This window comes from Eleutherodactylus coqui, chromosome 2 (assembly GCF_035609145.1).
Source record: "Eleutherodactylus coqui strain aEleCoq1 chromosome 2, aEleCoq1.hap1, whole genome shotgun sequence".
NCBI lineage: Eukaryota > Metazoa > Chordata > Amphibia > Anura > Eleutherodactylidae > Eleutherodactylus > Eleutherodactylus coqui.
In genome coordinates this window covers 344,124,216-344,150,229 of record NC_089838.1, presented here as the reverse complement: position 1 = coordinate 344,150,229, position 26,014 = coordinate 344,124,216, and the positions used below count along the sequence as shown (strand labels likewise).

Here is a 26,014-nt window from a genome sequence, read left to right as displayed (position 1 = left end):
ACAGTACAGGAGGAAAGTAAGTGACCCCCTATGTAATGTAACTAATAACACACAGCTGTACCGCCCATCATCCACAGTACAGGAGGAAAGTAAGTGACCCCCTATGTAATGTAACTAATAACACACAGCTGTACCACCCATCATCCACAGTACAGGAGGAAAGTAAGTGACCCCCTATGTAATGTAACTAATAACACACAGCTGTACCGCCCATCATCCACAGTACAGGAGGAAAGTAAGTGACCCCCTATGTAATGTAACTAATAACATACAGCTGTACCGCCCATCATCCACAGTACAGGAGGAAAGTAACTGACCCCCCTATGTAATGTAACTAATAACACAGCTGTACCGCCCATCATCCACAGTACAGGAGGAAAGTAAGTGACCCCCTATGTAATGTAACTAATAACACACAGCTGTACCGCCCATCATCCACAGTACAGGAGGAAAGTAAGTGACCCCCTATGTAATGTAACTAATAACACACAGCTGTACCGCCCATCATCCACAGTACAGGAGGAAAGTAAGTGACCCCCTATGTAATGTAACTAATAACACACAGCTGTACCGCCCATCATCCACAGTACAGGAGGAAAGTAAGTGACCCCCTATGTAATGTAACTAATAACACACAGCTGTACCACCCATCATCCACAGTACAGGAGGAAAGTAAGTGACCCCCTATGTAATGTAACTAATAACACACAGCTGTACCGCCCATCATCCACAGTACAGGAGGAAAGTAAGTGACCCCCTATGTAATGTAACTAATAACATACAGCTGTACCGCCCATCATCCACAGTACAGGAGGAAAGTAACTGACCCCCCTATGTAATGTAACCAATAACATACAGCTGTACCTCCCATCATCCACAGTACAGGAGGAAAGTAAGTGACCCCCTATGTAATGTAACTAATAACACACAGCTGTACCGCCCATCATCCACAGTACAGGAGGAAAGTAAGTGACCCCCTATGTAATGTAACTAATAACACACAGCTGTACCACCCATCATCCACAGTACAGGGGGAAAGTAAGTGACCCCCTATGTAATGTAACCAATAACACACAGCTGTACCACCCATCATCCACAGTACAGGAGGAAAGTAAGTGACCCCCTATGTAATATAACTAATAACACACAGCTGTACCGCCCATCATCCACAGTACAGGAGGAAAGTAAGTGACCCCCTATGTAATGTAACTAATAACACACAGCTGTACCACCCATCATCCACAGTACAGGAGGAAAGTAAGTGACCCCCTATGTAATATAACTAATAACACACAGCTGTACCGCCCATCATCCACAGTACAGGAGGAAAGTAAGTGACCCCTATGTAATGTAACTAATAACACACAGCTGTACCACCCATCATCCACAGTGTAGGAGGAAAGTAAGTGACCCCCTATGTAATGTAACTAATAACACACAGCTGTACCACCCATCATCCACAGTACAGGAGGAAAGTAAGTGACCCCCCTATGTAATGTAACTAATAACACACAGCTGTACCGCTCATCATCCACAGTACAGGAGGAAAGTAAGTGACCCCCTATGTAATGTAACTAATAACACACAGCTGTACCACCCATCATCCACAGTACAGGAGGAAAGTAAGTGACCCCCTATGTAATGTAACTAATAACACACAGCTGTACCGCCCATCATCCACAGTACAGGAGGAAAGTAAGTGACCCCCTATGTAATGTAACTAATAACACACAGCTGTACCGCCCATCATCCACAGTACAGGAGGAAAGTAAGTGACCCCCTATGTAATGTAACTAATAACACACAGCTGTACCACCCATCATCCACAGTACAGGAGGAAAGTAAGTGACCCCCTATGTAATGTGACTAATAACACACAGCTGTACCGCCCATCATCCACAGTGCAGGAGGAAAGTAAGTGACCCCCTATGTAATGTGACTAATAACACACAGCTGTACCGCCCATCATCCACAGTGCAGGAGGAAAGTAAGTGAACCCCTATGTAATGTAATAACAACACACAGCTGTACCACCCATCATCCACAGTGCAGGAGGAAAGTAAGTGACCTCCTATGTAATGTAACTAATAACACACAGCTGTACTGCCCATCCCCCACAGTACAGGAGGAAAGTAAGTGACCCCCTATGTAATGTAGCTAATAACACACAGCTGTACCGCCCATCATCCACAGTACAGGAGGAAAGTAAGTGACCCCCTATGTAATGTAACTAATAACACACAGCTGTACCACCCATCATCCACAGTACAGGAGGAAAGTAAGTGACCCCCTATGTAATGTAACTAATAACACACAGCTGTACCGCCCATCATCCACAGTACAGGAGGAAAGTAAGTGACCCCCTATGTAATGTAACTAATAACATACAGCTGTACCGCCCATCATCCACAGTACAGGAGGAAAGTAACTGACCCCCCTATGTAATGTAACTAATAACACAGCTGTACCGCCCATCATCCACAGTACAGGAGGAAAGTAAGTGACCCCCTATGTAATGTAACTAATAACACACAGCTGTACCGCCCATCATCCACAGTACAGGAGGAAAGTAAGTGACCCCCTATGTAATGTAACTAATAACACACAGCTGTACCGCCCATCATCCACAGTACAGGAGGAAAGTAAGTGACCCCCTATGTAATGTAACTAATAACACACAGCTGTACCGCCCATCATCCACAGTACAGGAGGAAAGTAAGTGACCCCCTATGTAATGTAACTAATAACACACAGCTGTACCACCCATCATCCACAGTACAGGAGGAAAGTAAGTGACCCCCTATGTAATGTAACTAATAACACACAGCTGTACCGCCCATCATCCACAGTACAGGAGGAAAGTAAGTGACCCCCTATGTAATGTAACTAATAACATACAGCTGTACCGCCCATCATCCACAGTACAGGAGGAAAGTAACTGACCCCCCTATGTAATGTAACCAATAACATACAGCTGTACCTCCCATCATCCACAGTACAGGAGGAAAGTAAGTGACCCCCTATGTAATGTAACTAATAACACACAGCTGTACCGCCCATCATCCACAGTACAGGAGGAAAGTAAGTGACCCCCTATGTAATGTAACTAATAACACACAGCTGTACCACCCATCATCCACAGTACAGGGGGAAAGTAAGTGACCCCCTATGTAATGTAACCAATAACACACAGCTGTACCACCCATCATCCACAGTACAGGAGGAAAGTAAGTGACCCCCTATGTAATATAACTAATAACACACAGCTGTACCGCCCATCATCCACAGTACAGGAGGAAAGTAAGTGACCCCCTATGTAATGTAACTAATAACACACAGCTGTACCACCCATCATCCACAGTACAGGAGGAAAGTAAGTGACCCCCTATGTAATATAACTAATAACACACAGCTGTACCGCCCATCATCCACAGTACAGGAGGAAAGTAAGTGACCCCTATGTAATGTAACTAATAACACACAGCTGTACCACCCATCATCCACAGTGTAGGAGGAAAGTAAGTGACCCCCTATGTAATGTAACTAATAACACACAGCTGTACCACCCATCATCCACAGTACAGGAGGAAAGTAAGTGACCCCCTATGTAATATAACTAATAACACACAGCTGTACCGCCCATCATCCACAGTACAGGAGGAAAGTAAGTGACCCCCTATGTAATGTAACTAATAACACACAGCTGTACCACCCATCATCCCCAGTACAGGAGGAAAGTAAGTGACCCCCTATGTAATGTAACTAATAACACACAGCTGTACCGCCCATCATCCACAGTACAGGAGGAAAGTAAGTGACCCCCTATGTAATAAGCTGTAGATCCCTCTTCACTCACCATCTCACTGCAATTACCTGCTGTGTCCAACCAACTTCATCCCACAGTGAGACACCAGGGGGCGACGTTTCTCTGCCTTTAATTAACCACATTCAATTAGTAGCCAGTGCAGAAACCCAGAAAATTCCAAAGGGTTCACTTACTTTTCTTGCAACTGTATGTTCAGAGGCAGAGGAATATGAAAAGCAAGTTACAGAGTAGATGCTCTGCAGGGCCAATCAGAAGAGCAGATATAGGAGAGATGCCCAGCAGGGGCTCACCACTACTCACATGTCCATATACGGGGGTCTCCGCATAGTATGGGAATATCAGCACCCCCAGCGCTCCAGCTGCCTCAGCATTGTAGACCTGCAGGAGATGGAGGGTGTACATTGATGAAAGTTACGTGTGGACCCGGGGCCCCCCATGTTGTGCTGCTCACCTTCTCTGCGAAGCTTATTAACCCTGCGCGTACAATGACCAGGGAACCCGCCACCACGATATTCCAGCTCCTCAGCATCTGGAAGTCCTCTCGCCGCCCAAAATTCACGTACACCAGTCCTCCCTGTATGCAGTGGTGGAGAACAGTCCAAAACATGAATATAACTATGGCTGCCACAGCGCCCCCTATGGGGGAGGAGTACAGCGCACACTGCGGGTCTGTACGATTAACAGGGAGGAGTACAACGCACTGCGGGTCCATATGATTATGGGGAGGAGTACAGCGCACACTGCGGGTCCGTATGCTTAAGGGGGAGGGGTACAGCGCACACTGCAGGTCTATAATAAGTAATAATTACCTGAAAGCGCTGCGTAATAAGTTAGCGCTATACAAATACCAAGATTTTATTTATTTCTATGGTTAAGGGGGAGGAGTACAGCGCACACTGCGGGTCCGTAGCATTAAGGGGGAGGAGTACAGTGCACACTATGGGTCCATACGATTAACAGGGAAGAGTACAGCGCACACTGCGGATCCGTATCATTAAGGGGGAGGAGTACAGTGCACACTTTGGGTCTGTGCGATTAACAGGGAGGAATACAGCGCACACTGCGGGTCCATACGGTTAAGGGGGAGGAGTACAGCGCACACTGCGGGTCCATACGGTTAAGGGGGAGGAGTACAGAGCACATTGCGGGTCCCTACGGTTAAGTGGGAGGAGTACAGCGCACACTGTGGGTCTGTGCGATTAACAGGGAGGAATACAGCGCACACTGCGGGTTCATACGGTTAAGGGGGAGGAGTACAGCGCACACTGCGGGTCTATACGGTTAAGGGGGAGGAGTACAGAGCACACTGTGGTTCCATACGGTTAAGGGGGAGGAGTACAGCGCACGCTGCGGGTCCATACGGTTAAGGGGGAGGAGTACAGCGCACACTGCGGGTCCTTACGGTTAAGGGGGAGGAGTACAGCGCACACTGTGGGTCTGTACGATTAAGGGGGAGGAGTACAGCGCACACTGCGGGTCCGTATGATTAAGAGTGAGGAGTATAGTGCACACTGCGGGTCTATATGGTTAAGGGTGAGGAGTACAGCGCACACTGCGGGTCCATATGATTAAGGGGGAGGAGTACAGCGCACACTGCGGGTCCGTATGATTAAGGGTGAGGAGTATAGTGCACACTGCGGGTCTATATGGTTAAGGGTGAGGAATACAGTGCACACTGCGGGTCTATATGGCTACGGGTGAGGAATACAGTGCACTCTGTGGGTCTATATGGTTAAGGGTGAGGAGTACAGTGCACACTGTGGGTCTATATGGTTAAGGGTGAGGAGTACAGTGCACTCTGTGGGTCTATATGGTTAAGGGTGAGGAGTACAGTGCACACTGCGGGTCTATATGGTTAAGTGTGAGGAGTACAGCACACACTGCGGGTCTGTATGATTAAGGGGGAGGAGTACAGCGCACACTGCGGGTCTGTACGATTAAGGGGGAGGAGTACAGTGCATACTTCGGGTCTGTACGATTAAGGGGGAGGAGTACGTGCACTGCGGGTCCATATGATTAGGGGGAGGAGTACAGCGCACTGCGGGTCTATATGGTTAAGGGGGAGGAGTACAGCGCACACTGCGGGTCTATACGGTTAAGGGTGAGGAGTATAGTGCACACTGCGGGTCTATATGGTTAAGTGTGAGGAGTACAGCGCACACTGCGGGTCTGTATGATTAAGGGGGAGGAGTACAGCGCACACTGCGGGTCTGTACGATTAAGGGGGAGGAGTACAGTGCATACTTCAGGTCTGTACGATTAAGGGGGAGGAGTACGTGCACTGCGGGTCCATATGATTAGGGGGAGGAGTACAGCGCACTGCGGGTCTATATGGTTAAGGGGGAGGAGTACAGCGCACACTGCGGGTCTATACGGTTAAGGGTGAGGAGTATAGTGCACACTGCGGGTCTGTACGATTAAGGGGGAGGAGTACAGCGCACACTACAGGTCTGTACGATTAAGGGGGAGGAGTACAGCGCACACTGCGGGTCTGTACGATTAAGGGGGAGGAGTACAGTGCATACTTCGGGTCTGTACGATTAAGGGGGAGGAGTACGTGCACTGCGGGTCCATATGATTAGGGGGAGGAGTACAGCGCACTGCGGGTCTATATGGTTAAGGGGGAGGAGTACAGCGCACACTGCGGGTCTATACGGTTAAGGGTGAGGAGTATAGTGCACACTGCGGGTCTGTACGATTAAGGGGGAGGAGTACAGCGCACACTACGGGTCTGTACGATTAAGGGGGAGGAGTACAGAGCACACTGCGGGTCTGTACAATTAATGGGGAGGAGTACAGCGCACACTGCGGGTCTGTACAATTAATGGGAAGGAGTACAGCGCACACTGTGGGTCTATATGGTTAAGGGGGAAGAGTACAGCGCACAATGCGAATCTATATAATTAAGGGGGAGGAGTATAGCGTGTACTTCAAGTCAGTACCATTAACGGGGAGGAGTAAGTACAGCGCACACTGCGGGTCTGTACAATTAATGGGGAGGAGTACAGCGCACAATGCGAATCTATATAATTAAGGGGGAGGAGTATAGCGTGTACTTCAAGTCAGTACCATTAACGGGGAGGAGTACAGCGCACACTGCGGGTCTGTACAATTAATGGGGAGGAGTACAGCGCACACTGCGGGTCTGTACCTTTTTTTTTTAGACTATTCACACTCCACACTACTGTGTCAGGTATCCCTAGCTAGATCAGGGATTGGTTAGTCAGTACTTCCCTAGCTACGGATTGCTTGAGAGGAAGAGTATAAAAGACAGAAAGTGGGTGGAGTAAGGTAGTCTAGTCGAGAGGAACCTGAGATAGAGACTGGGAAGTTACAAGGAGATCATGAGCTTAGTGTGGGACATTTAAAACCAGGGACTTGAGGGCTGCCGCGATCTCTCTCGCTTGTCCTCCAACTCTAGAACGGCAGCGCAGCTCCTAATCATGTGGATGGAGCTTGCTAATTAAGCTCAGGACTCGATGGAAGAAAATCATCCTTTGATGCGTTTTTGTGCACTTAGAGCCCCAAGATGTCATAACGGTCAGGAAGGAGAAAACCAAAAACAGATGATGCCGATCAAGGAGGATGTCCCCTGTGGTCACTAGAGGTAACTGCACTGTAATCACTATCACCTGTAGAGCTCGCAGAAGCCGAGGGGTTCATAGCCGAAACACTGCGGACCACCAGAGAGAGTGCCGTTAACCTCTTCACCCCCTGGAGAGAGCACCATTAACCCCTTCACCCCCAGAGAGAGCACCAGTAGCCCCTTCACCCCCAGAGAGAGCGCCATTAGCCCCTTCACCCCCAGAGAGAGCTCCAGTAGCCCCTTCACCCCCAGAGAGAGCTCCAGTAGCCCCTTCACCCCCAGAGAGAGCTCCAGTAGCCCCTTCACCCCCAGAGAGAGCTCCAGTAGCCCCTTCACCCCCAGAGAGAGCTCCAGTAGCCCCTTCACCCCCAGAGAGAGCTCCAGTAGCCCCTTCACCCCCAGAGAGAGCGCCGGTAGCCCCTTCACCCCCAGAGAGAGCGCCGGTAGCCCCTTCACCCCCAGAGAGAGCGTCGGTAGCCCCTTCAACCCCCAGAGAGAGCGTCGGTAGCCCCTTCAACCCCCAGAGAGAGCGTCGGTAGCCCCTTCAACCCCCAGAGAGAGCGTCGGTAGCCCCTTCAACCCCCAGAGAGAGCGTCGGTAGCCCCTTCAACCCCCAGAGAGAGCGTCGGTAGCCCCTTCAACCCCCAGAGAGAGCGTCGGTAGCCCCTTCAACCCCCAGAGAGAGCGTCGGTAGCCCCTTCAACCCCCAGAGAGAGCGTCGGTAGCCCCTTCAACCCCCAGAGAGAGCGTCGGTAGCCCCTTCAACCCCCAGAGAGAGCGTCGGTAGCCCCTTCAACCCCCAGAGAGAGCGTCGGTAGCCCCTTCAACCCCCAGAGAGAGCGTCGGTAGCCCCTTCAACCCCCAGAGAGAGCGTCGGTAGCCCCTTCAACCCCCAGAGAGAGCGTCGGTAGCCCCTTCAACCCCCAGAGAGAGCGTCGGTAGCCCCTTCAACCCCCAGAGAGAGCGTCGGTAGCCCCTTCAACCCCCAGAGAGAGCGTCGGTAGCCCCTTCAACCCCCAGAGAGAGCGTCGGTAGCCCCTTCAACCCCCAGAGAGAGCGTCGGTAGCCCCTTCAACCCCCAGAGAGAGCGTCGGTAGCCCCTTCAACCCCCAGAGAGAGCGTCGGTAGCCCCTTCAACCCCCAGAGAGAGCGTCGGTAGCCCCTTCAACCCCCAGAGAGAGCGTCGGTAGCCCCTTCAACCCCCAGAGAGAGCGTCGGTAGCCCCTTCAACCCCCAGAGAGAGCGTCGGTAGCCCCTTCAACCCCCAGAGAGAGCGTCGGTAGCCCCTTCAACCCCCAGAGAGAGCGTCGGTAGCCCCTTCAACCCCCAGAGAGAGAGCGCCGGTAGCCCCTTCACCCCCAGAGAGAGAGCGCCGGTAGCCCCTTCACCCCCAGAGAGAGAGCGCCGGTAGCCCCTTCACCCCCAGAGAGAGAGCGCCGGTAGCCCCTTCACCCCCAGAGAGAGAGCGCCGGTAGCCCCTTCACCCCCAGAGAGAGAGCGCCGGTAGCCCCTTCACCCCCAGAGAGAGAGCGCCGGTAGCCCCTTCACCCCCAGAGAGAGAGCGCCGGTAGATCCTTCACCCCAGAGAGAGCGCCGGTAGATCCTTCACCCCAGAGAGAGCGCCAGTAGCCTCTTCAACCCCAGAGAGAGCACCAGTAGCCCCCCAGAGATTACCTGCACGGTCCCGGTGGCGCTGTATGGACAGTACACATCCGGGTCACCTAATGAGATCTGCTCCACTGTCATGCTGCCATTAACGATGTTCAGCGTGTTGTGGCGAGATCTGCAGGGGACACGTCTGATGAGAATGGGTACACAGAGGGGGACAGATGAGGAGGACGGGCATCACACAGGGGGTCTACCTGTTCGGGAACTGCAGCTCAGCATAGTGACTCTCCACCCAGGTGTGGTCCATGTTGTAGCTCCTGAACGTCTGCAGCATGTAGTCAGCCAGGTCTCCGTTCACCTTTGACCCCGACGGGTGAGCGGTCCCCGAGATCCTCCTGTAAAGCACAGATTACATAACATTTTACACCCTACATTGGGGTGGCTCATATAGATCACCCAGCAGGGGGAAGGGCCAACTCATATGCATCTCCCTGCAGGGGGAGGGGCTAGCTTCTATGTATCTCCCTACAGGGGGAGGGGTCGGTTCATATGTATCTCCCTGAAGGGGGAGGGGCCGGCTCCTGTGCACCAGCCTGCAGGGGGAGGGGCCGGCTTGTGTGTACCACCCTGCAGGGGGAGGGGCCGGCTCCTGTGCACCACCCTACCGGGGGAAGGGGCTTACTCCTGTGCACCACCCTGCAGGAGGGGGGGGGGGGGGCAGCTCATGTGCATCTCCCTACAGGGGGAGGGGACAGCTCCTGTGGACCACCCTGCAGGGGAGGGGCCGGCTCATATGCATCTCCCTGCAGGGGTAGGGGCCGGCCCCTGTGTACCACCCTGCAGGGAGAGGGGCCGGCTCATATGCATCTCCCTGCAGGGGGAGGGGCTGGCTCATATGTATCTCCCTGCAGGGGGAGGGGCCAGCTCATGTGAATCTGCCTGCAGGGGGAGGGGCCAGCTCCTGTGCACCACCCTGCAGCGGGAGGGGCCAGCTCCTGTGCTCCACCCTGCAGCTGGAGGGGCTGGCTCATATGTATCTCCCTGCAGGGGGAGGGGCCGGCTCATATGTATCTCCCTGCAGGGGGAGGGGCCGGCTCATATGCCTCCCCTCTGCAGGGGGAGATGCAAACTCCTGTCTACCACCCTGCAGGGGAAGGGGCCGGCTCATAGCTCCTTTCTTGGAGCAGGCTACTCTGGCTGGCAGCACCCAGGGTCCTGAGGTCTTCACCGTCTAACCCCTCCAAGCAGAATATGGTCTTCAGCCGCCAGGACTCAGTGGTGTGCGTCACCAGAGCAGCTGCTGATTGGTTGCTGAATCTGACCGACAGCACACCTCTGGGATAGCACCGTGCGCTCGGGACCCCGGGGTGAGGATGCCGGAGGTGCGGCTCACAACAACCTCTAACCTTATATTCTCCCTGATCTGCTGCCCATCAGTCAGATACTTGGTGAAGAGGTCCTTCAGCTCCGACCAGTCCATGCTCAGGGCTTCGGCTTCTTCCGGTTCATAAGACTCATTTGACACAAAGTCACCAGTTATGTCACATGTTGTGCACGGACGGCGAGTGCTGACGTATCCGAGGATGAAGCCTGAGAAAGGAGGAGACAGTGATCATGTATAATGAGGGGTGTGGAGCCCACCGAGCACCCGATCGTTCTCAATCATGCCCATCATGGACTACTGGGGACAGTTTTGGGCACCGGTACTCAAGAAGGACATATCAGAGCTTGAGCGGGTACAAAGGGGGCAACTAAAGTAATAAATGGAATGGGCGGACTACAAAACCCAGAGAGGCTATCAAAATTGGGGTTATTTAATTTAGAAGAAAGACGGGTGAGGGGCGCTCTATTAACTATGCATAATATATCAGGGGTCAGTACAGAGATCTCCCATCATCTAATATACCCAGGACTGTAACAAGGGGGCGCTCTAATAACTATGTGTAATATATCAGGGGTCAGTACAGAGATCTCTCCCATCATCTATTATACGCAGGACTGTAACAAGGGGGCGCTCTAATAACTATGTATAGATATATCAGGGGTCAGTACAGAGATCTCTCCCATCATCTATTATACCCAGGACTGTAACAAGGGAACGCTCTAATAACTATGTATAATATATCAGGGGTCAGTACAGAGATCTCTCCCATCATCTATTATACCCAGGACTGTAACAAGGGAACGCTCTAATAACTATGTATAATATATCAGAGGTCAGTACAGAGATCTCTCCATCATCTATTACACCCAGGACTGTAACAAGGGGGCATTTTAATAACTATGTATAGATATATCAGGGGTCAGTACAGAGATCTCTCCCATCATCTATTATACCCAGGACTGTAACAAGAGGGCGCTCTAATAACTATATATAATATATCAGGGGTCAGTACAGAGATCTCTCCCATCATCTATTATACCCAGGACTGTAACAAGGGGGCGCTCTAATAACTATCCATAATATATCAGGGATCAGTACAGACATCTCTCCCATCATCTATTATACCCAGGACTGTAACAAGGGGGCGCTCTAATAACTATATATAGATATATCAGGGGTCAGTACAGAGATCCCTCCCATCATCTATTATACCGAGGACTGTAACAAGGGGGCGCTCTAATAATTATGTATAGATATATCAGGGGTCGGTACAGAGATCTCTCCCATCATCTATTATACCCAGGAATGTAACAAGGGGGCGCTCTAATAACTATGTATAGATATATCAGGGGTCAGTACAGAGATCTCTCCCATCATCTATTATACCGAGGACTGTAACAAGGGGGCGCTCTAATAATTATGTATAGATATATCAGGGGTCGGTACAGAGATCTCTCCCATCATCTATTATACCCAGGACTGTAACAAGGGGGCGCTCTAATAACTATGTATAGATATATCAGGGGTCAGTACAGAGATCCCTCCCATCATCTATTATACCGAGGACTGTAACAAGGGGGCGCTCTAATAACTATGTATAGATATATCAGGGGTCAGTACAGAGATCTCTCCCATCATCTATTATACCGAGGACTGTAACAAGGGGGCGCTCTAATAATTATGTATAGATATATCAGTGGTCGGTACAGAGATCTCTCCCATCATCTATTATACCCAGGAATGTAACAAGGGGGCGCTCTAATAACTATGTATATCCGGGGTCAGTACAGAGATCTCTCCCATCACCTATTATACCCAGGACTGTAACAAGGGGGCGCTCTAATAACTATGTATAGATATATCAGGGGTCAGTACAGAGATCTCCCCCATCATCTATTATACCCAGGACTGTAACAATAGGGCGCTCTAATAACTATATATAGATATATCAGGGGTCAGTACAGAGATCTCCCCCATCATCTATTATACCCAGGACTGTAACAATAGGGCGCTCTAATAACTATGTATAGATATATCAGGGGTCAGTACAGAGATCTCTCCCATCATCTATTATACCCAGGACTGTAACAAGGGGGCACTCTAATAACTATGTATAGATATATCAGGGGTCAGTACAGAGATCTCTACCATCATCTATTATACCCAGGACTGTAGCAAGGGGGCGCTCTAATAACTATGTATATCGGGGTCAGTACAGAGATCTCTCCCATTAGCTATTATACCCAGGAGTGTAACAAGGGGGCTGTTACCATACAGCGCGGCACGGGGTCCCGCGGTCGGCGCGCGTCGGCTTCGGCGGCCTGGAGCCCTGTGTCGAGGTTATCCCAGCAGCTTGGGGCGGCCGGTGGGCGGCGGCGTGGGCGTGTCCGCCCGTAGGGTGCCGCCCGCCCTCCTCCGTTCTTCTTATACAGCAGTGGGTGGAGTTGCCTCCTCCCACTCTCCGCCCCTGGGCGGAACCTTGTGGTTAAAAGACTGGCAGTGAAGTGAGCTCACTGCCAGTTATTGGTTCTGCATGCACCTAGCCAGTCTGTCTGCGGTTCTACTCAGTCAGTCCCTAGTTGTCGGTCAGCTCCCTCTGGTTCCCTGTTACTCAGTCTGTTTTTGTTGGTTCTGTTTGCCTCTAATCTAGTCTGGCCCAGTCAGTACTAGTTGCTATCCAGCACCCTGCCAGTTTGCCTGTGAGCTCCATCTCCAGCCTTGTAAGTTTTGTTGGTCTGATCCATCTGCCTCCCCTGTCAGCACTCTGTTCCCCCCATTAGGTAGCTTGCTTCTGTCAGTCGCCAGGTCCCTAGCCAGGGCAGGGACCGCCGTCCAGTTGTCCGCCTGGGGTTATCCAGGGCCGAGGCAAGTAGGCAGGGACAGTGGGGTGCGGGAAGATCAGGGCACCCCATGTGGCGCTCGGGGGGCAGAGTGCCGTAACAGGATCGCTCTAATAACTATGTATAGATACATCAGGGGTCAGTACAGAGATTTCTCCCATCATCTATTATACCCAGGCCTGTAACAAGGGGGCGCTCTAATAACTATGTATAGATATATCAGAGGTCAGTACAGAGATCTCTCCCATCATCTATTATACCTAGGACTGTAACAAGGGTGTGCTCTAGTAACTATGTATAGATATATCAGGAGTCAGTACAGAGATCTCTTCTATCATCTATTATACCCAGGACTGTAACAGGGGGGCGCTCTAATAACTATGTATAATATATCAGGGGTCAGTACAGAGATCTCTCCCATCATCTATTATACCCAGGACTGTAACAAGGGAATGCTTTAATAACTATGTATAATATATCAGGGGTCAGTACAGAGATCTCTGCCATCATATATTATACCCAGGACTGTAACAAGGGGGCGCTCTAATAATTATGTATAGATATATCAGGGGTCAGTACAGAGATCTCTCCCATCAGCTATTATACCCAGGACTGTAACAAGGGGGCGCTCTAATAACTATGTATAGATATATCAGGGGTCAGTACAGAGATCTCTCCCATCAGCTATTATACCCAGGACTGTAACAAGGTGGCGCTCTAATAACTATGTATAGATATATCAGGGGTCAGTACAGAGATCTCTCCCATCATCTATTATACCCAGGACTGTAACAAGGGGGCGCTCTAATAACTATGTATAATATATCAGGGGTCAGTACAGAGATCTCTCCCATCATCTATTATACCCAGGACTGTAACAAGGGAATGCTTTAATAACTATGTATAATATATCAGGGGTCAGTACAGAGATCTCTGCCATCATATATTATACCCAGGACTGTAACAAGGGGGCGCTCTAATAATTATGTATAGATATATCAGGGGTCAGTACAGAGATCTCTCCCATCAGCTATTATACCCAGGACTGTAACAAGGGGGCGCTCTAATAACTATGTATAATACATCAGGGGTCAGTACAGAGATCTCTCCTATCATCTATTATACCCAGGACTGTAACAAGGGGGCACCCTAATAACTATGTATAGATATATCAGAGGTCAGTACAGAGATCTCTCCCATCATCTATTATACCTAGGACTGTAACAAGGGTGTGCTCTAGTAACTATGTATAGATATATCAGGAGTCAGTACAGAGATCTCTTCTATCATCTATTATACCCAGGACTGTAACAAGGGGGCGCTCTAATAACTATGTATAATATATCAGGGGTCAGTACAGAGATCTCTCCCATCATCTATTATACCCAGGACTGTAACAAGGGAACGCTCTAATAACTATGTATAATATATCAGGGGTCAGTACAGAGATCTCTCCCATCATCTATTATACCCAGGACTGTAACAAGGGAACGCTCTAATAACTATGTATAATATATCAGAGGTCAGTACAGAGATCTCTCCATCATCTATTACACCCAGGACTGTAACAAGGGGGCATTTTAATAACTATGTATAGATATATCAGGGGTCAGTACAGAGATCTCTCCCATCATCTATTATACCCAGGACTGTAACAAGAGGGCGCTCTAATAACTATGCATAATATATCAGGGATCAGTACAGACATCTCTCCCATCATCTATTATACCCAGGACTGTAACAAGGGGGCGCTCTAATAACTATATATAGATATATCAGGGGTCAGTACAGAGATCCCTCCCATCATCTATTATACCGAGGACTGTAACAAGGGGGCGCTCTAATAATTATGTATAGATATATCAGGGGTCGGTACAGAGATCTCTCCCATCATCTATTATACCCAGGAATGTAACAAGGGGGCGCTCTAATAACTATGTATAGATATATCAGGGATCAGTACAGAGATCTCTCCCATCATCTATTATACCCAGGACTGTAACAAGGGGGCGCTCTAATAACTATGTATAGATATATCAGGGATCAGTACAGAGATCTCTCCCATCATCTATTATACCCAGGACTGTAACAAGGGGGCGCTATAATAACTATGTATAGATATATTAGGGGTCAGTACAGAGATCCCTCCCATCATCTATTATACCGAGGACTGTAACAAGGGGGCGCTCTAATAACTATGTATAGATATATCAGGGGTCAGTACAGAGATCTCTCCCATCATCTATTATACCGAGGACTGTAACAAGGGGGCGCTCTAATAATTATGTATAGATATATCAGTGGTCGGTACAGAGATCTCTCCCATCATCTATTATACCCAGGAATGTAACAAGGGGGCGCTCTAATAACTATGTATATCCGGGGTCAGTACAGAGATCTCTCCCATCACCTATTATACCCAGGACTGTAACAAGGGGGCGCTCTAATAACTATGTATAGATATATCAGGGGTCAGTACAGAGATCTCCCCCATCATCTATTATACCCAGGACTGTAACAATAGGGCGCTCTAATAACTATATATAGATATATCAGGGGTCAGTACAGAGATCTCTCCCATCATCTATTATACCCAGGACTGTAACAAGGGGGCGCTCTAATAACTATGTATAATATATCAGGGGTCAGTACAGAGATCTCTCCCATCATCTATTATACCCAGGACTGTAACAAGGGAATGCTTTAATAACTATGTATAATATATCAGGGGTCAGTACAGAGATCTCTGCCATCATATATTATACCCAGGATGTAACAAGGGGGCACTCTAATAATTATGTATAGATATATCAGGGGTCAGTACAGAGATCTCTCCCATCAGCTATTATACCCAGGACTGTAACAAGGGGGCGCTCTAATAACTATGTATAATACATCAGGGGTCAGTACAGAGATCTCTCCTATCATCTATTATACCCAGGACTGTAACAAGGGGGCACCCTAATAACTATGTATAACATATCAGGGGACAGTACAGAGATCTCTCCCATCATCTATTATACCGAGGACTGTAACAAGGGGGCGCTCTAATAAGTATATATACATATATCAAGGGTCAGTACAGAGATCTCTCCCATCATCTATTATACTCAGCACTGTAACAAGGGGGCACTCTAATAACTATGTATAATATATCAGGGGTCAGTACAGAGATTTCTCCCATCATCTATTATACCCAGGCCTGTAACAAGGGGGCGCTCTAATAACTATGTATAGATATATCAGAGGTCAGTACAGAGATCTCTCCCATCATCTATTATACCTAGGACTGTAACAAGGGTGTGCTCTAGTAACTATGTATAGATATATCAGGAGTCAGTACAGAGATCTCTTCTATCATCTATTATACCCAGGACTGTAACAAGGGGGCGCTCTAATAACTATGTATAATATATCAGGGGTCAGTACAGAGATCTCTCCCATCATCTATTATACCCAGGACTGTAACAAGGGAACGCTCTAATAACTATGTATAATATATCAGGGGTCAGTACAGAGATCTCTCCCATCATCTATTATACCCAGGACTGTAACAAGGGAACGCTCTAATAACTATGTATAATATATCAGAGGTCAGTACAGAGATCTCTCCATCATCTATTACACCCAGGACTGTAACAAGGGGGCATTTTAATAACTATGTATAGATATATCAGGGGTCAGTACAGAGATCTCTCCCATCATCTATTATACCCAGGACTGTAACAAGAGGGCGCTCTAATAACTATGCATAATATATCAGGGATCAGTACAGACATCTCTCCCATCATCTATTATACCCAGGACTGTAACAAGGGGGCGCTCTAATAACTATATATAGATATATCAGGGGTCAGTACAGAGATCCCTCCCATCATCTATTATACCGAGGACTGTAACAAGGGGGCGCTCTAATAATTATGTATAGATATATCAGGGGTCGGTACAGAGATCTCTCCCATCATCTATTATACCCAGGAATGTAACAAGGGGGCGCTCTAATAACTATGTATAGATATATCAGGGATCAGTACAGAGATCTCTCCCATCATCTATTATACCCAGGACTGTAACAAGGGGGCGCTCTAATAACTATGTATAATATATCAGGGGGTCAGTACAGGGATCTCTCCCATCATCTATTATACCCAGGACTGTAACAAGGAGGTGTGCTAATAACTATGTATAGATATCAGGGGTCAGTACAGAGATCCCTCCCATCATCTATTATACCGAGGACTGTAACAAGGGGGCGCTCTAATAACTATGTATAGATATATCAGGGGTCGGTACAGAGATCTCTCCCATCATCTATTATACCCAGGAATGTAACAAGGGGGCGCTCTAATAACTATGTATAGATATATCAGGGATCAGTACAGAGATCTCTCCCATCATCTATTATACCCAGGACTGTAACAAGGGGGCGCTCTAATAACTATGTATAGATATATCAGGGATCAGTACAGAGATCTCTCCCATCATCTATTATACCCAGGACTGTAACAAGGGGGCGCTATAATAACTATGTATAGATATATTAGGGGTCAGTACAGAGATCCCTCCCATCATCTATTATACCGAGGACTGTAACAAGGGGGCGCTCTAATAACTATGTATAGATATATCAGGGGTCAGTACAGAGATCTCTCCCATCATCTATTATACCGAGGACTGTAACAAGGGGGCGCTCTAATAATTATGTATAGATATATCAGTGGTCGGTACAGAGATCTCTCCCATCATCTATTATACCCAGGAATGTAACAAGGGGGCGCTCTAATAACTATGTATATCCGGGGTCAGTACAGAGATCTCTCCCATCACCTATTATACCCAGGACTGTAACAAGGGGGCGCTCTAATAACTATGTATAGATATATCAGGGGTCAGTACAGAGATCTCCCCCATCATCTATTATACCCAGGACTGTAACAATAGGGCGCTCTAATAACTATATATAGATATATCAGGGGTCAGTACAGAGATCTCTCCCATCATCTATTATACCCAGGACTGTAACAAGGGGGCGCTCTAATAACTATGTATAGATATATCAGGGGTCAGTACAGAGATCTCTACCATCATCTATTATACCCAGGACTGTAACAAGGGGGCGCTCTAATAACTATGTATAATATATCCGGGGTCAGTACAGAGATCTCTACCATCATCTATTATACCCAGGACTGTAACAAGGGGGCGCTCTAATAACTATGTATAATATATCAGGGGTCAGTACAGAGATCTCCCCCATCATCTATTATACCCAGGACTGTAACAAGGGGGCGCTCTAATAACTATGTATAGATATATCAGGGTCAGTACAGAGATCTCTCCTATCATCTATTATACCCAGGACTGTAACAAGGGGGCGCTCTAATAACTATGTATAGATATATCAGGGGACAGTACAGAGATCCCTCCCATCATCTATTATACCCAGGACTGTAGCAAGGGGGCGCTCTAATAACTATGTATATCGGGGTCAGTACAGAGATCTCTCCCATTAGCTATTATACCCAGGAGTGTAACAAGGGGGCTGTTACCATACAGCGCGGCACGGGGTCCCGCGGTCGGCGCGCGTCGGCTTCGGCGGCCTGGAGCCCTGTGTCGAGGTTATCCCAGCAGCTTGGGGCGGCCGGTGGGTGGCAGCATGGGCGTGTCCGCCCGTAGGGTGCCGCCCGCCCTCCTCCGTTCTTCTTATACAGCAGTGGGTGGAGTTGCCTCCTCCCACTCTCCGCCCCTGGGCGGAACCTTGTGGTTAAAAGACTGGCAGTGAAGTGAGCTCACTGCCAGTTATTGGTTCTGCATGCACCTAGCCAGTCTGTCTGCGGTTCTACTCAGTCAGTCCCTAGTTGTCGGTCAGCTCCCTCTGGTTCCCTGTTACTCAGTCTGTTTTTGTTGGTTCTGTTTGCCTCTAATCTAGTCTGGCCCAGTCAGTACTAGTTGCTATCCAGCACCCTGCCAGTTTGCCTGTGAGCTCCAACTCCAGGCTTGTAAGTTTTGTTGGTCTGATCCATCTGCCTCCCCTGTCAGCACTCTGTTCCCCCCCATTAGGTAGCTTGCTTCTGTCAGTCGCCAGGTCCCTAGCCAGGGCAGGGACCGCCGTCCAGTTGTCCGCCTGGGGTTATCCAGGGCCGAGGCAAGTAGGCAGGGACAGTGGGGTGCGGGAAGATCAGGGCACCCCATGTGGCGCTCGGGGGGCAGAGTGCCGTAACAGGATCGCTCTAATAACTATGTATAGATACATCAGGGGTCAGTACAGAGATTTCTCCCATCATCTATTATACCCAGGCCTGTAACAAGGGGGCGCTCTAATAACTATGTATAGATATATCAGAGGTCAGTACAGAGATCTCTCCCATCATCTATTATACCTAGGACTGTAACAAGGGTGTGCTCTAGTAACTATGTATAGATATATCAGGAGTCAGTACAGAGATCTCTTCTATCATCTATTATACCCAGGACTGTAACAAGGGGGCGCTCTAATAACTATGTATAATATATCAGGGGTCAGTACAGAGATCTCTCCCATCATCTATTATACCCAGGACTGTAACAAGGGGGCGCTCTAATAACTATGTATAATATATCAGGGGTCAGTACAGAGATCTCTCCCATCATCTATTATACCCAGGACTGTAACAAGGGAATGCTTTAATAACTATGTATAATATATCAGGGGTCAGTACAGAGATCTCTGCCATCATATATTATACCCAGGATGTAACAAGGGGGCACTCTAATAATTATGTATAGATATATCAGGGGTCAGTACAGAGATCTCTCCCATCAGCTATTATACCCAGGACTGTAACAAGGGGGCGCTCTAATAACTATGTAAAATACATCAGGGGTCAGTACAGAGATCTCTCCTATCATCTATTATACCCAGGACTGTAACAAGGGGGCACCCTAATAACTATGTATAACATATCAGGGGACAGTACAGAGATCTCTCCCATCATCTATTATACCGAGGACTGTAACAAGGGGGCGCTCTAATAAGTATATATACATATATCAAGGGTCAGTACAGAGATCTCTCCCATCATCTATTATACTCAGCACTGTAACGAGGTGGCGCTCTAATAGCTATGTATAATATATCAGTGTACAGTACAGAGATCTCTCCCATCATCTATTATACCCAGGACTGTAACAAGGGGGCGCTCTAATAATTATTTATAGATATATCAGAGGTCAGTATAGAGATCTCTCTCATCATCTATTATACCCAGGACTGTAACAAGGGAGTGCTCTAATACCTATGTATGGATATATCAGGGGTCAGTACAGAGATCTCTCCAATCATCTATTATACCCAGGACTGTAACAAGGGGGCGCTCTAATAGCTATGTATAATATATCAGAGGTCAGTACAGAGATCTCTCCCATCATCTATTATACCCAGGACTGTGACAAGAGGGCACACTAATAACTATGTATAGATACATCAGGGGTCAATACAGAGAACTCTCCCATCATCTATTATACCAAGGACTGTAACAAGGGTACGCTTTAATAACTATGTATAATATATCAGGGGTCAGTACAGAGATCTCTGCCATCATATATTATACCCAGGATGTAACAAGGGGGCACTCTAATAATTATGTATAGATATATCAGGGGTCAGTACAGAGATCTCTCCCATCATCTATTATACCCAGGCCTGTAACAAGGGGGCGCTCTAATAACTATGTATAGATATATCAGGGGTCAGTGCAGAGATCTCTCCTATCATCTATTATACTCAGGACTGTAACAAGGGGGCGCTCTAATAACTATGTATAGATATATCAGGGGTCAGTACAGAGATCTCTCCCATCATCCATTATACCCAGGACTGTAGCAAAGGGGCGCTCTAATAACTATGTATAGATACATCAGGGGTCAGTACAGAGATCTCTCCCATTATCTATTATACCCAGGACTGTAATAAGGGGGCGCTCTAATAACTATGTATAGATACATCCGGGGTCAGTATAGAGGTCTCTCTAATCAGCTATTATACCCAGGACTGTAACAAGGGGGTGCTCTAATAGGTATGTATAGATACATCAGGGGTCAGTACAGAGATCTCTCCTATCATCTATTATACCCAGGACTGTAACAAGGGGGCGCTCTAATAACTATGTATTGATATATCAGGGGTCAGTACAGAGATCTCTCCCATCATGTATTATACCGAGGACTGTAACAAGGGAATGCTTTAATTACTATGTGTAATATATCAGGGGTCAGTACAGAGATCTCTGCCATCAACTATTATACCCAGAACTGTAACAAGGGGGCGCTCTAATAAGTATATATACATATATCAAGGGTCAGTACAGAGATCTCTCCCATCATATATTATACCCAGGAATGTAACAAGGGGGCACTCTAATAATTATGTATAGATATATCAGGGGTCAGTACAGAGATCTTTCCTATCATCTATTATACTCAGCACTGTAACAAGGTGGCGCTCTAATAGCTATGTATAATATATCAGGGTACAGTACAGAGATCTCTCCCATCATCTATTATACCCAGGACTGTAACAAGGGGGCGCTCTAATAATTATTTATAGATATATCAGGGGTCAGTACAGAGATCTCTCCCATCATCTATTATACCCAGGACTGTAACAAGGGGGCGCTCTAATAACTATGTAGAGATATATCAGGGGTCAGTACAGAGATCTCTCTCATCATCTATTATACCCAGGACTGTAACAAGGGAGTGCTCTAATACTTATGTATAGATATATCAGAGGTCAGTACAGAGATCTCTCCAATCATCTATTATACCCAGGACTGTAACAAGGGGGCGCTCTAATAGCTATGTATAATATATCAGAGGTCAGTACAGAGATCTCTCCCATCATCTATTATACCCAGGACTGTGACAAGGGGGCACACTAATAACTATGTATAATATATCAGGGGTCAGTACAGAGATCTCTCCCATCAGCTATTATACCCAGGACTGTAACAAGGGGGTGCTCTAATAACTATGTATAGATACATCAGGGGTCAGTACAGAGATCTCTCCCATCATCTATTATACCCAGGAATGTAACAAGGGGGCGCTCTAATAACTATGTATATTCGGGGTCAGTACAGAGATCTCTCCCATCATCTATTATACCCAGGACTGTAGCAAGGGGGCGCTCTAATAACTATATATAGATATATCAGGGGTCAGTACAGAGATCCCTCCCATCATCTATTATACCGAGGACTGTAATAAGGGGGCGCTCTAATAACTATGTATAGATATATCAGGGGTCAGTACAGAGATCCCTCCCATCATCTATTATACCGAGGACTGTAACAAGAGGGCGCTCTAATAATTATGTATAGATATATCAGGGGTCAGTACAGAGATCTCTCCCATCATCTATTATACCCAGGACTGTGACAAGGGGGCACACTAATAACTATGTATTATATATCAGGGGTCAGTACAGAGATCTCTCCCATCAGCTATTATACCCAGGACTGTAACAAGGGTACGCTTTAATAACTATGTATAGATACATCAGGGGTCAGTACAGAGATCTCTCCCATCATCTATTATACCCAGGACTGTAACAAGGGGGCGCTCTAATAACTATGTATAGATATATCAGGAGTCAGTACAGAGATCTCTCCCATCATCTATTATACCAGGACTGTAACAAGGGGGCGCTCTAATAACTATGTAGAGATATATCAGAGGTCAGTATAGAGATCTCTCTCATCATCTATTATACCCAGGACTGTAGCAAGGGGGCGCTCTAATAACTATATATAGATATATCAGGGGTCAGTACAGAGATCTCCAGCATCATCTATTATACCCAGGACTGTAACATGGGGCGCTCTAATAATTATGTATAGATATATCAGGGTCACTATAGAGATCTCTCTCATCATCTATTATACCCAGGACTGTAACAATGGGGCACTCTAATAACTATGTATAGATATATCAGGGGTCAATACAGAGAACTCTCCCATCATCTATTATACCCAGGACTGTAACAAGGGGGCGCTCTAATAACTATGTATAGATATATCAGGGGTCAATACAGAGAACTCTCCAATCATCTATTATACCCAGGACTGTAACAAGGGGGCGCTCTAATAACTATGTATATTAGGGGTCCATACAGAGATCTCTCCCATCATCTATTATACCCAGGACTGTAATAAGGGGGCACTCTAATAACTATGTATAATATATCAGGGGTCAGTACAGACCTCTCTATCATGTATTATACCCAGGACTGCAACAAGGGGGCGCTCTAATAACTTTGTATAGATATCAGGGGTCAGTAGAGAGATCTCTCCCATCATCTAATATTCCCAGGACTGTAACAAGGGGGCGCTCTAATAACTATGTATAATATATCAGGGGACAGTACAGAGATCTCTCCCATCATCTATTATACCCAGGACTGTAACACGGGGGTGCTCTAATAACTATGTATAGATATATCAGGGGTCAGTACAGAGATCTCTCCCATCATCTATCATACCCAGCACTGTAACAAGGGGGCGCTCTAATAACTATGTATAGATATATCAGGGGTCAGTACATAGATCTCTCCCATCTTCTATTATACCCAGGAGTGTAACAAGGGGGCGCTCTAATAACTATGTATAGATATATCAGGGGTCAGTACAGAGATCTCTCCCATCATCTATTATACCCGGGACTGTAACAAGGGGTGCTCTAATAACTATGTATAGATATATCAGGGGTCAGTACAGAGATCTCTCCCATCATCTATCATACCCAGCACTGTAACAAGGGGGCGCTCTAATAACTATGTATAGATATATCAGGGGTCAGTACATAGATCTCTCCCATCTTCTATTATACCCAGGAGTGTAACAAGGGGGCGCTCTAATAACTATGTATAGATATATCAGGGGTCAGTACAGAGATCTCTCCCATCTTCTATTATACCCAGGAGTGTAACAAGGGGGTGCTTTAATAACTGTGTATAATATATCAGGGGGCAGTACAGAGATCTCTTCCATCATCTATTATACCCAGGACTGTAATAAGGGGGCGCTCTAATAACTATGTATAGATATATCAGGGGTCAGTACAGAGATCTCTACCATCATCTATTATACCCAGGACTGTAATAAGGGGGCGCTCTAATAACTATGTATAGATATATCAGGGGTCAGTACAGAGATCTCTACCATCATCTATTATACCCAGGACTGTAACAAGGGGGCGCTCTAATAACTATGTATAGATATATCAGAGGTCAGTACAGAGATCCCTCCCATCATCTATTATACCCAGGACTGTAACAAGGGGGCGCTCTAATAACTATGTATAGATATATCAGGGGTCAGTACAGAGATCCCTCCCATCATCTATTATACCCAGGACTGTAACAAGGGGGCGCTCTAATAACTATGTATCATATATCAGGGGTCAGTACAGAGATCTCTCCCATCATCTATTATACCCAGGACTGTAACAAGGGGGCGCTCTAATAACTATGTATCATATATCAGGGGTCAGTACAGAGATCTCTCCTAGCATCTATTATACCCAGGACTGTAACAAGGGGGCGCTCTAATAACTATGTATAATATATCAGGAGTCAGTACAGAGATCTCTCCCATCAGCTATTATACCCAGGAGTGTAACAAGGGGGCACTCTAATAACTATGTATCGATATCAGGTGTCAGTACAGAGATCTCTCCTAGCATCTATTATACCCAGGACTGTAACAAGGGGGCGCTCTATTAACTATGTATAGATATATCAGGGGACAGTACAGAGGTCTCTTCCATTATCTATTATTGAAGGGGGTCTTTACTGTAAGAGCAGTGGGATTATGGAACTGTTTCCTGAGGACGCGTAGATGGTGATCTGATATAAGAGTATAAGAGGTTCTGTCCGTCTGTCCTTAGTGTTACAATATTACATGTTACATCACTGATTATGCAGGAGGATCGGTGATCCGGGGATTATTCTGATTACCAGATTGGAGTTGGGGAGAAACTTTTTCCTCTAAAATGCTGAAAATTGGATTCTATCCAATAGTTTTTTTTGCATTGGGGGTAATAGGCGGGACTGGATGGTGGGAAGGCTTTTCTCAGCCTCATATACTATGTTACCATGTAGATGTCTCTCTTCACAGAATATAGTCACTGACCGACACAGGCCACCACGGTGATGGCGATGAGGACTCTTTGGTACTGCGGTGAGATCTGGCATGAAGAGCACTGTGGATGGGACTTGCGTTCCTCACGTGGAGCTTCCTCAATATGGAGCTCAGCCTCGTCGTCCTCCTCGACTCCACGATAGATGGAATATGACTGGGATGGCATCTGTGAAGGACGATGCAAGTCACCAACATTATATACCATCAGAGCAGTGCAAAGCTATCCACACCCCCGACCAGTGATGGGGTTACTACATACATGGATCATATATAGTGCAGGACACATACAACATACATGTAATTAGTAGCATGGCCCCAGTGATGGGGTTACTACATACATGGATCATATATAGTGCAGGACACATACAACATACATGTAATTAGTAACATGGCCCCAGTGATGGGGTTACTACATACATGGATCATATATAGTGCAGGACACATACAACATACATGTAATTAGTAACATGGCCCCAGTGATGGGGTTACTACATACATGGATCATATATAGTGCAGGACACATACAACATACATGTAATTAGTAACATGGCCCCAGTGATGGGGTTACTACATACATGGATCATATATAGT

At 47.0% G+C, this 26,014-nt stretch overlaps 1 protein-coding gene across 2 annotated transcripts in view; it reads right to left on the bottom strand.

Moving 5' to 3' along the window:
* Nucleotides 1-26,014, bottom strand: part of TFR2 (transferrin receptor 2) — a 131,304-nt gene that overhangs the window by 43,525 nt on the left and 61,765 nt on the right. The window contains exons 3-8 of one of the 2 annotated variants that reach the window (XM_066593946.1): nucleotides 25,415-25,589; nucleotides 10,427-10,610; nucleotides 9,275-9,415; nucleotides 9,087-9,195; nucleotides 4,278-4,400; nucleotides 4,127-4,204 (exon numbers count right to left, since the gene is read on the bottom strand). In XM_066593946.1, coding sequence (XP_066450043.1) covers nucleotides 4,127-4,204; nucleotides 4,278-4,400; nucleotides 9,087-9,195; nucleotides 9,275-9,415; nucleotides 10,427-10,610; nucleotides 25,415-25,589 — 810 coding nt within the window. Of the gene's footprint in view, nucleotides 1-4,126; nucleotides 4,205-4,277; nucleotides 4,401-9,086; nucleotides 9,196-9,274; nucleotides 9,416-10,426; nucleotides 10,611-12,674; nucleotides 12,799-25,414; nucleotides 25,590-26,014 lie in introns of those variants that run through there. The other variant, XM_066593947.1, reaches the window with a different exon arrangement.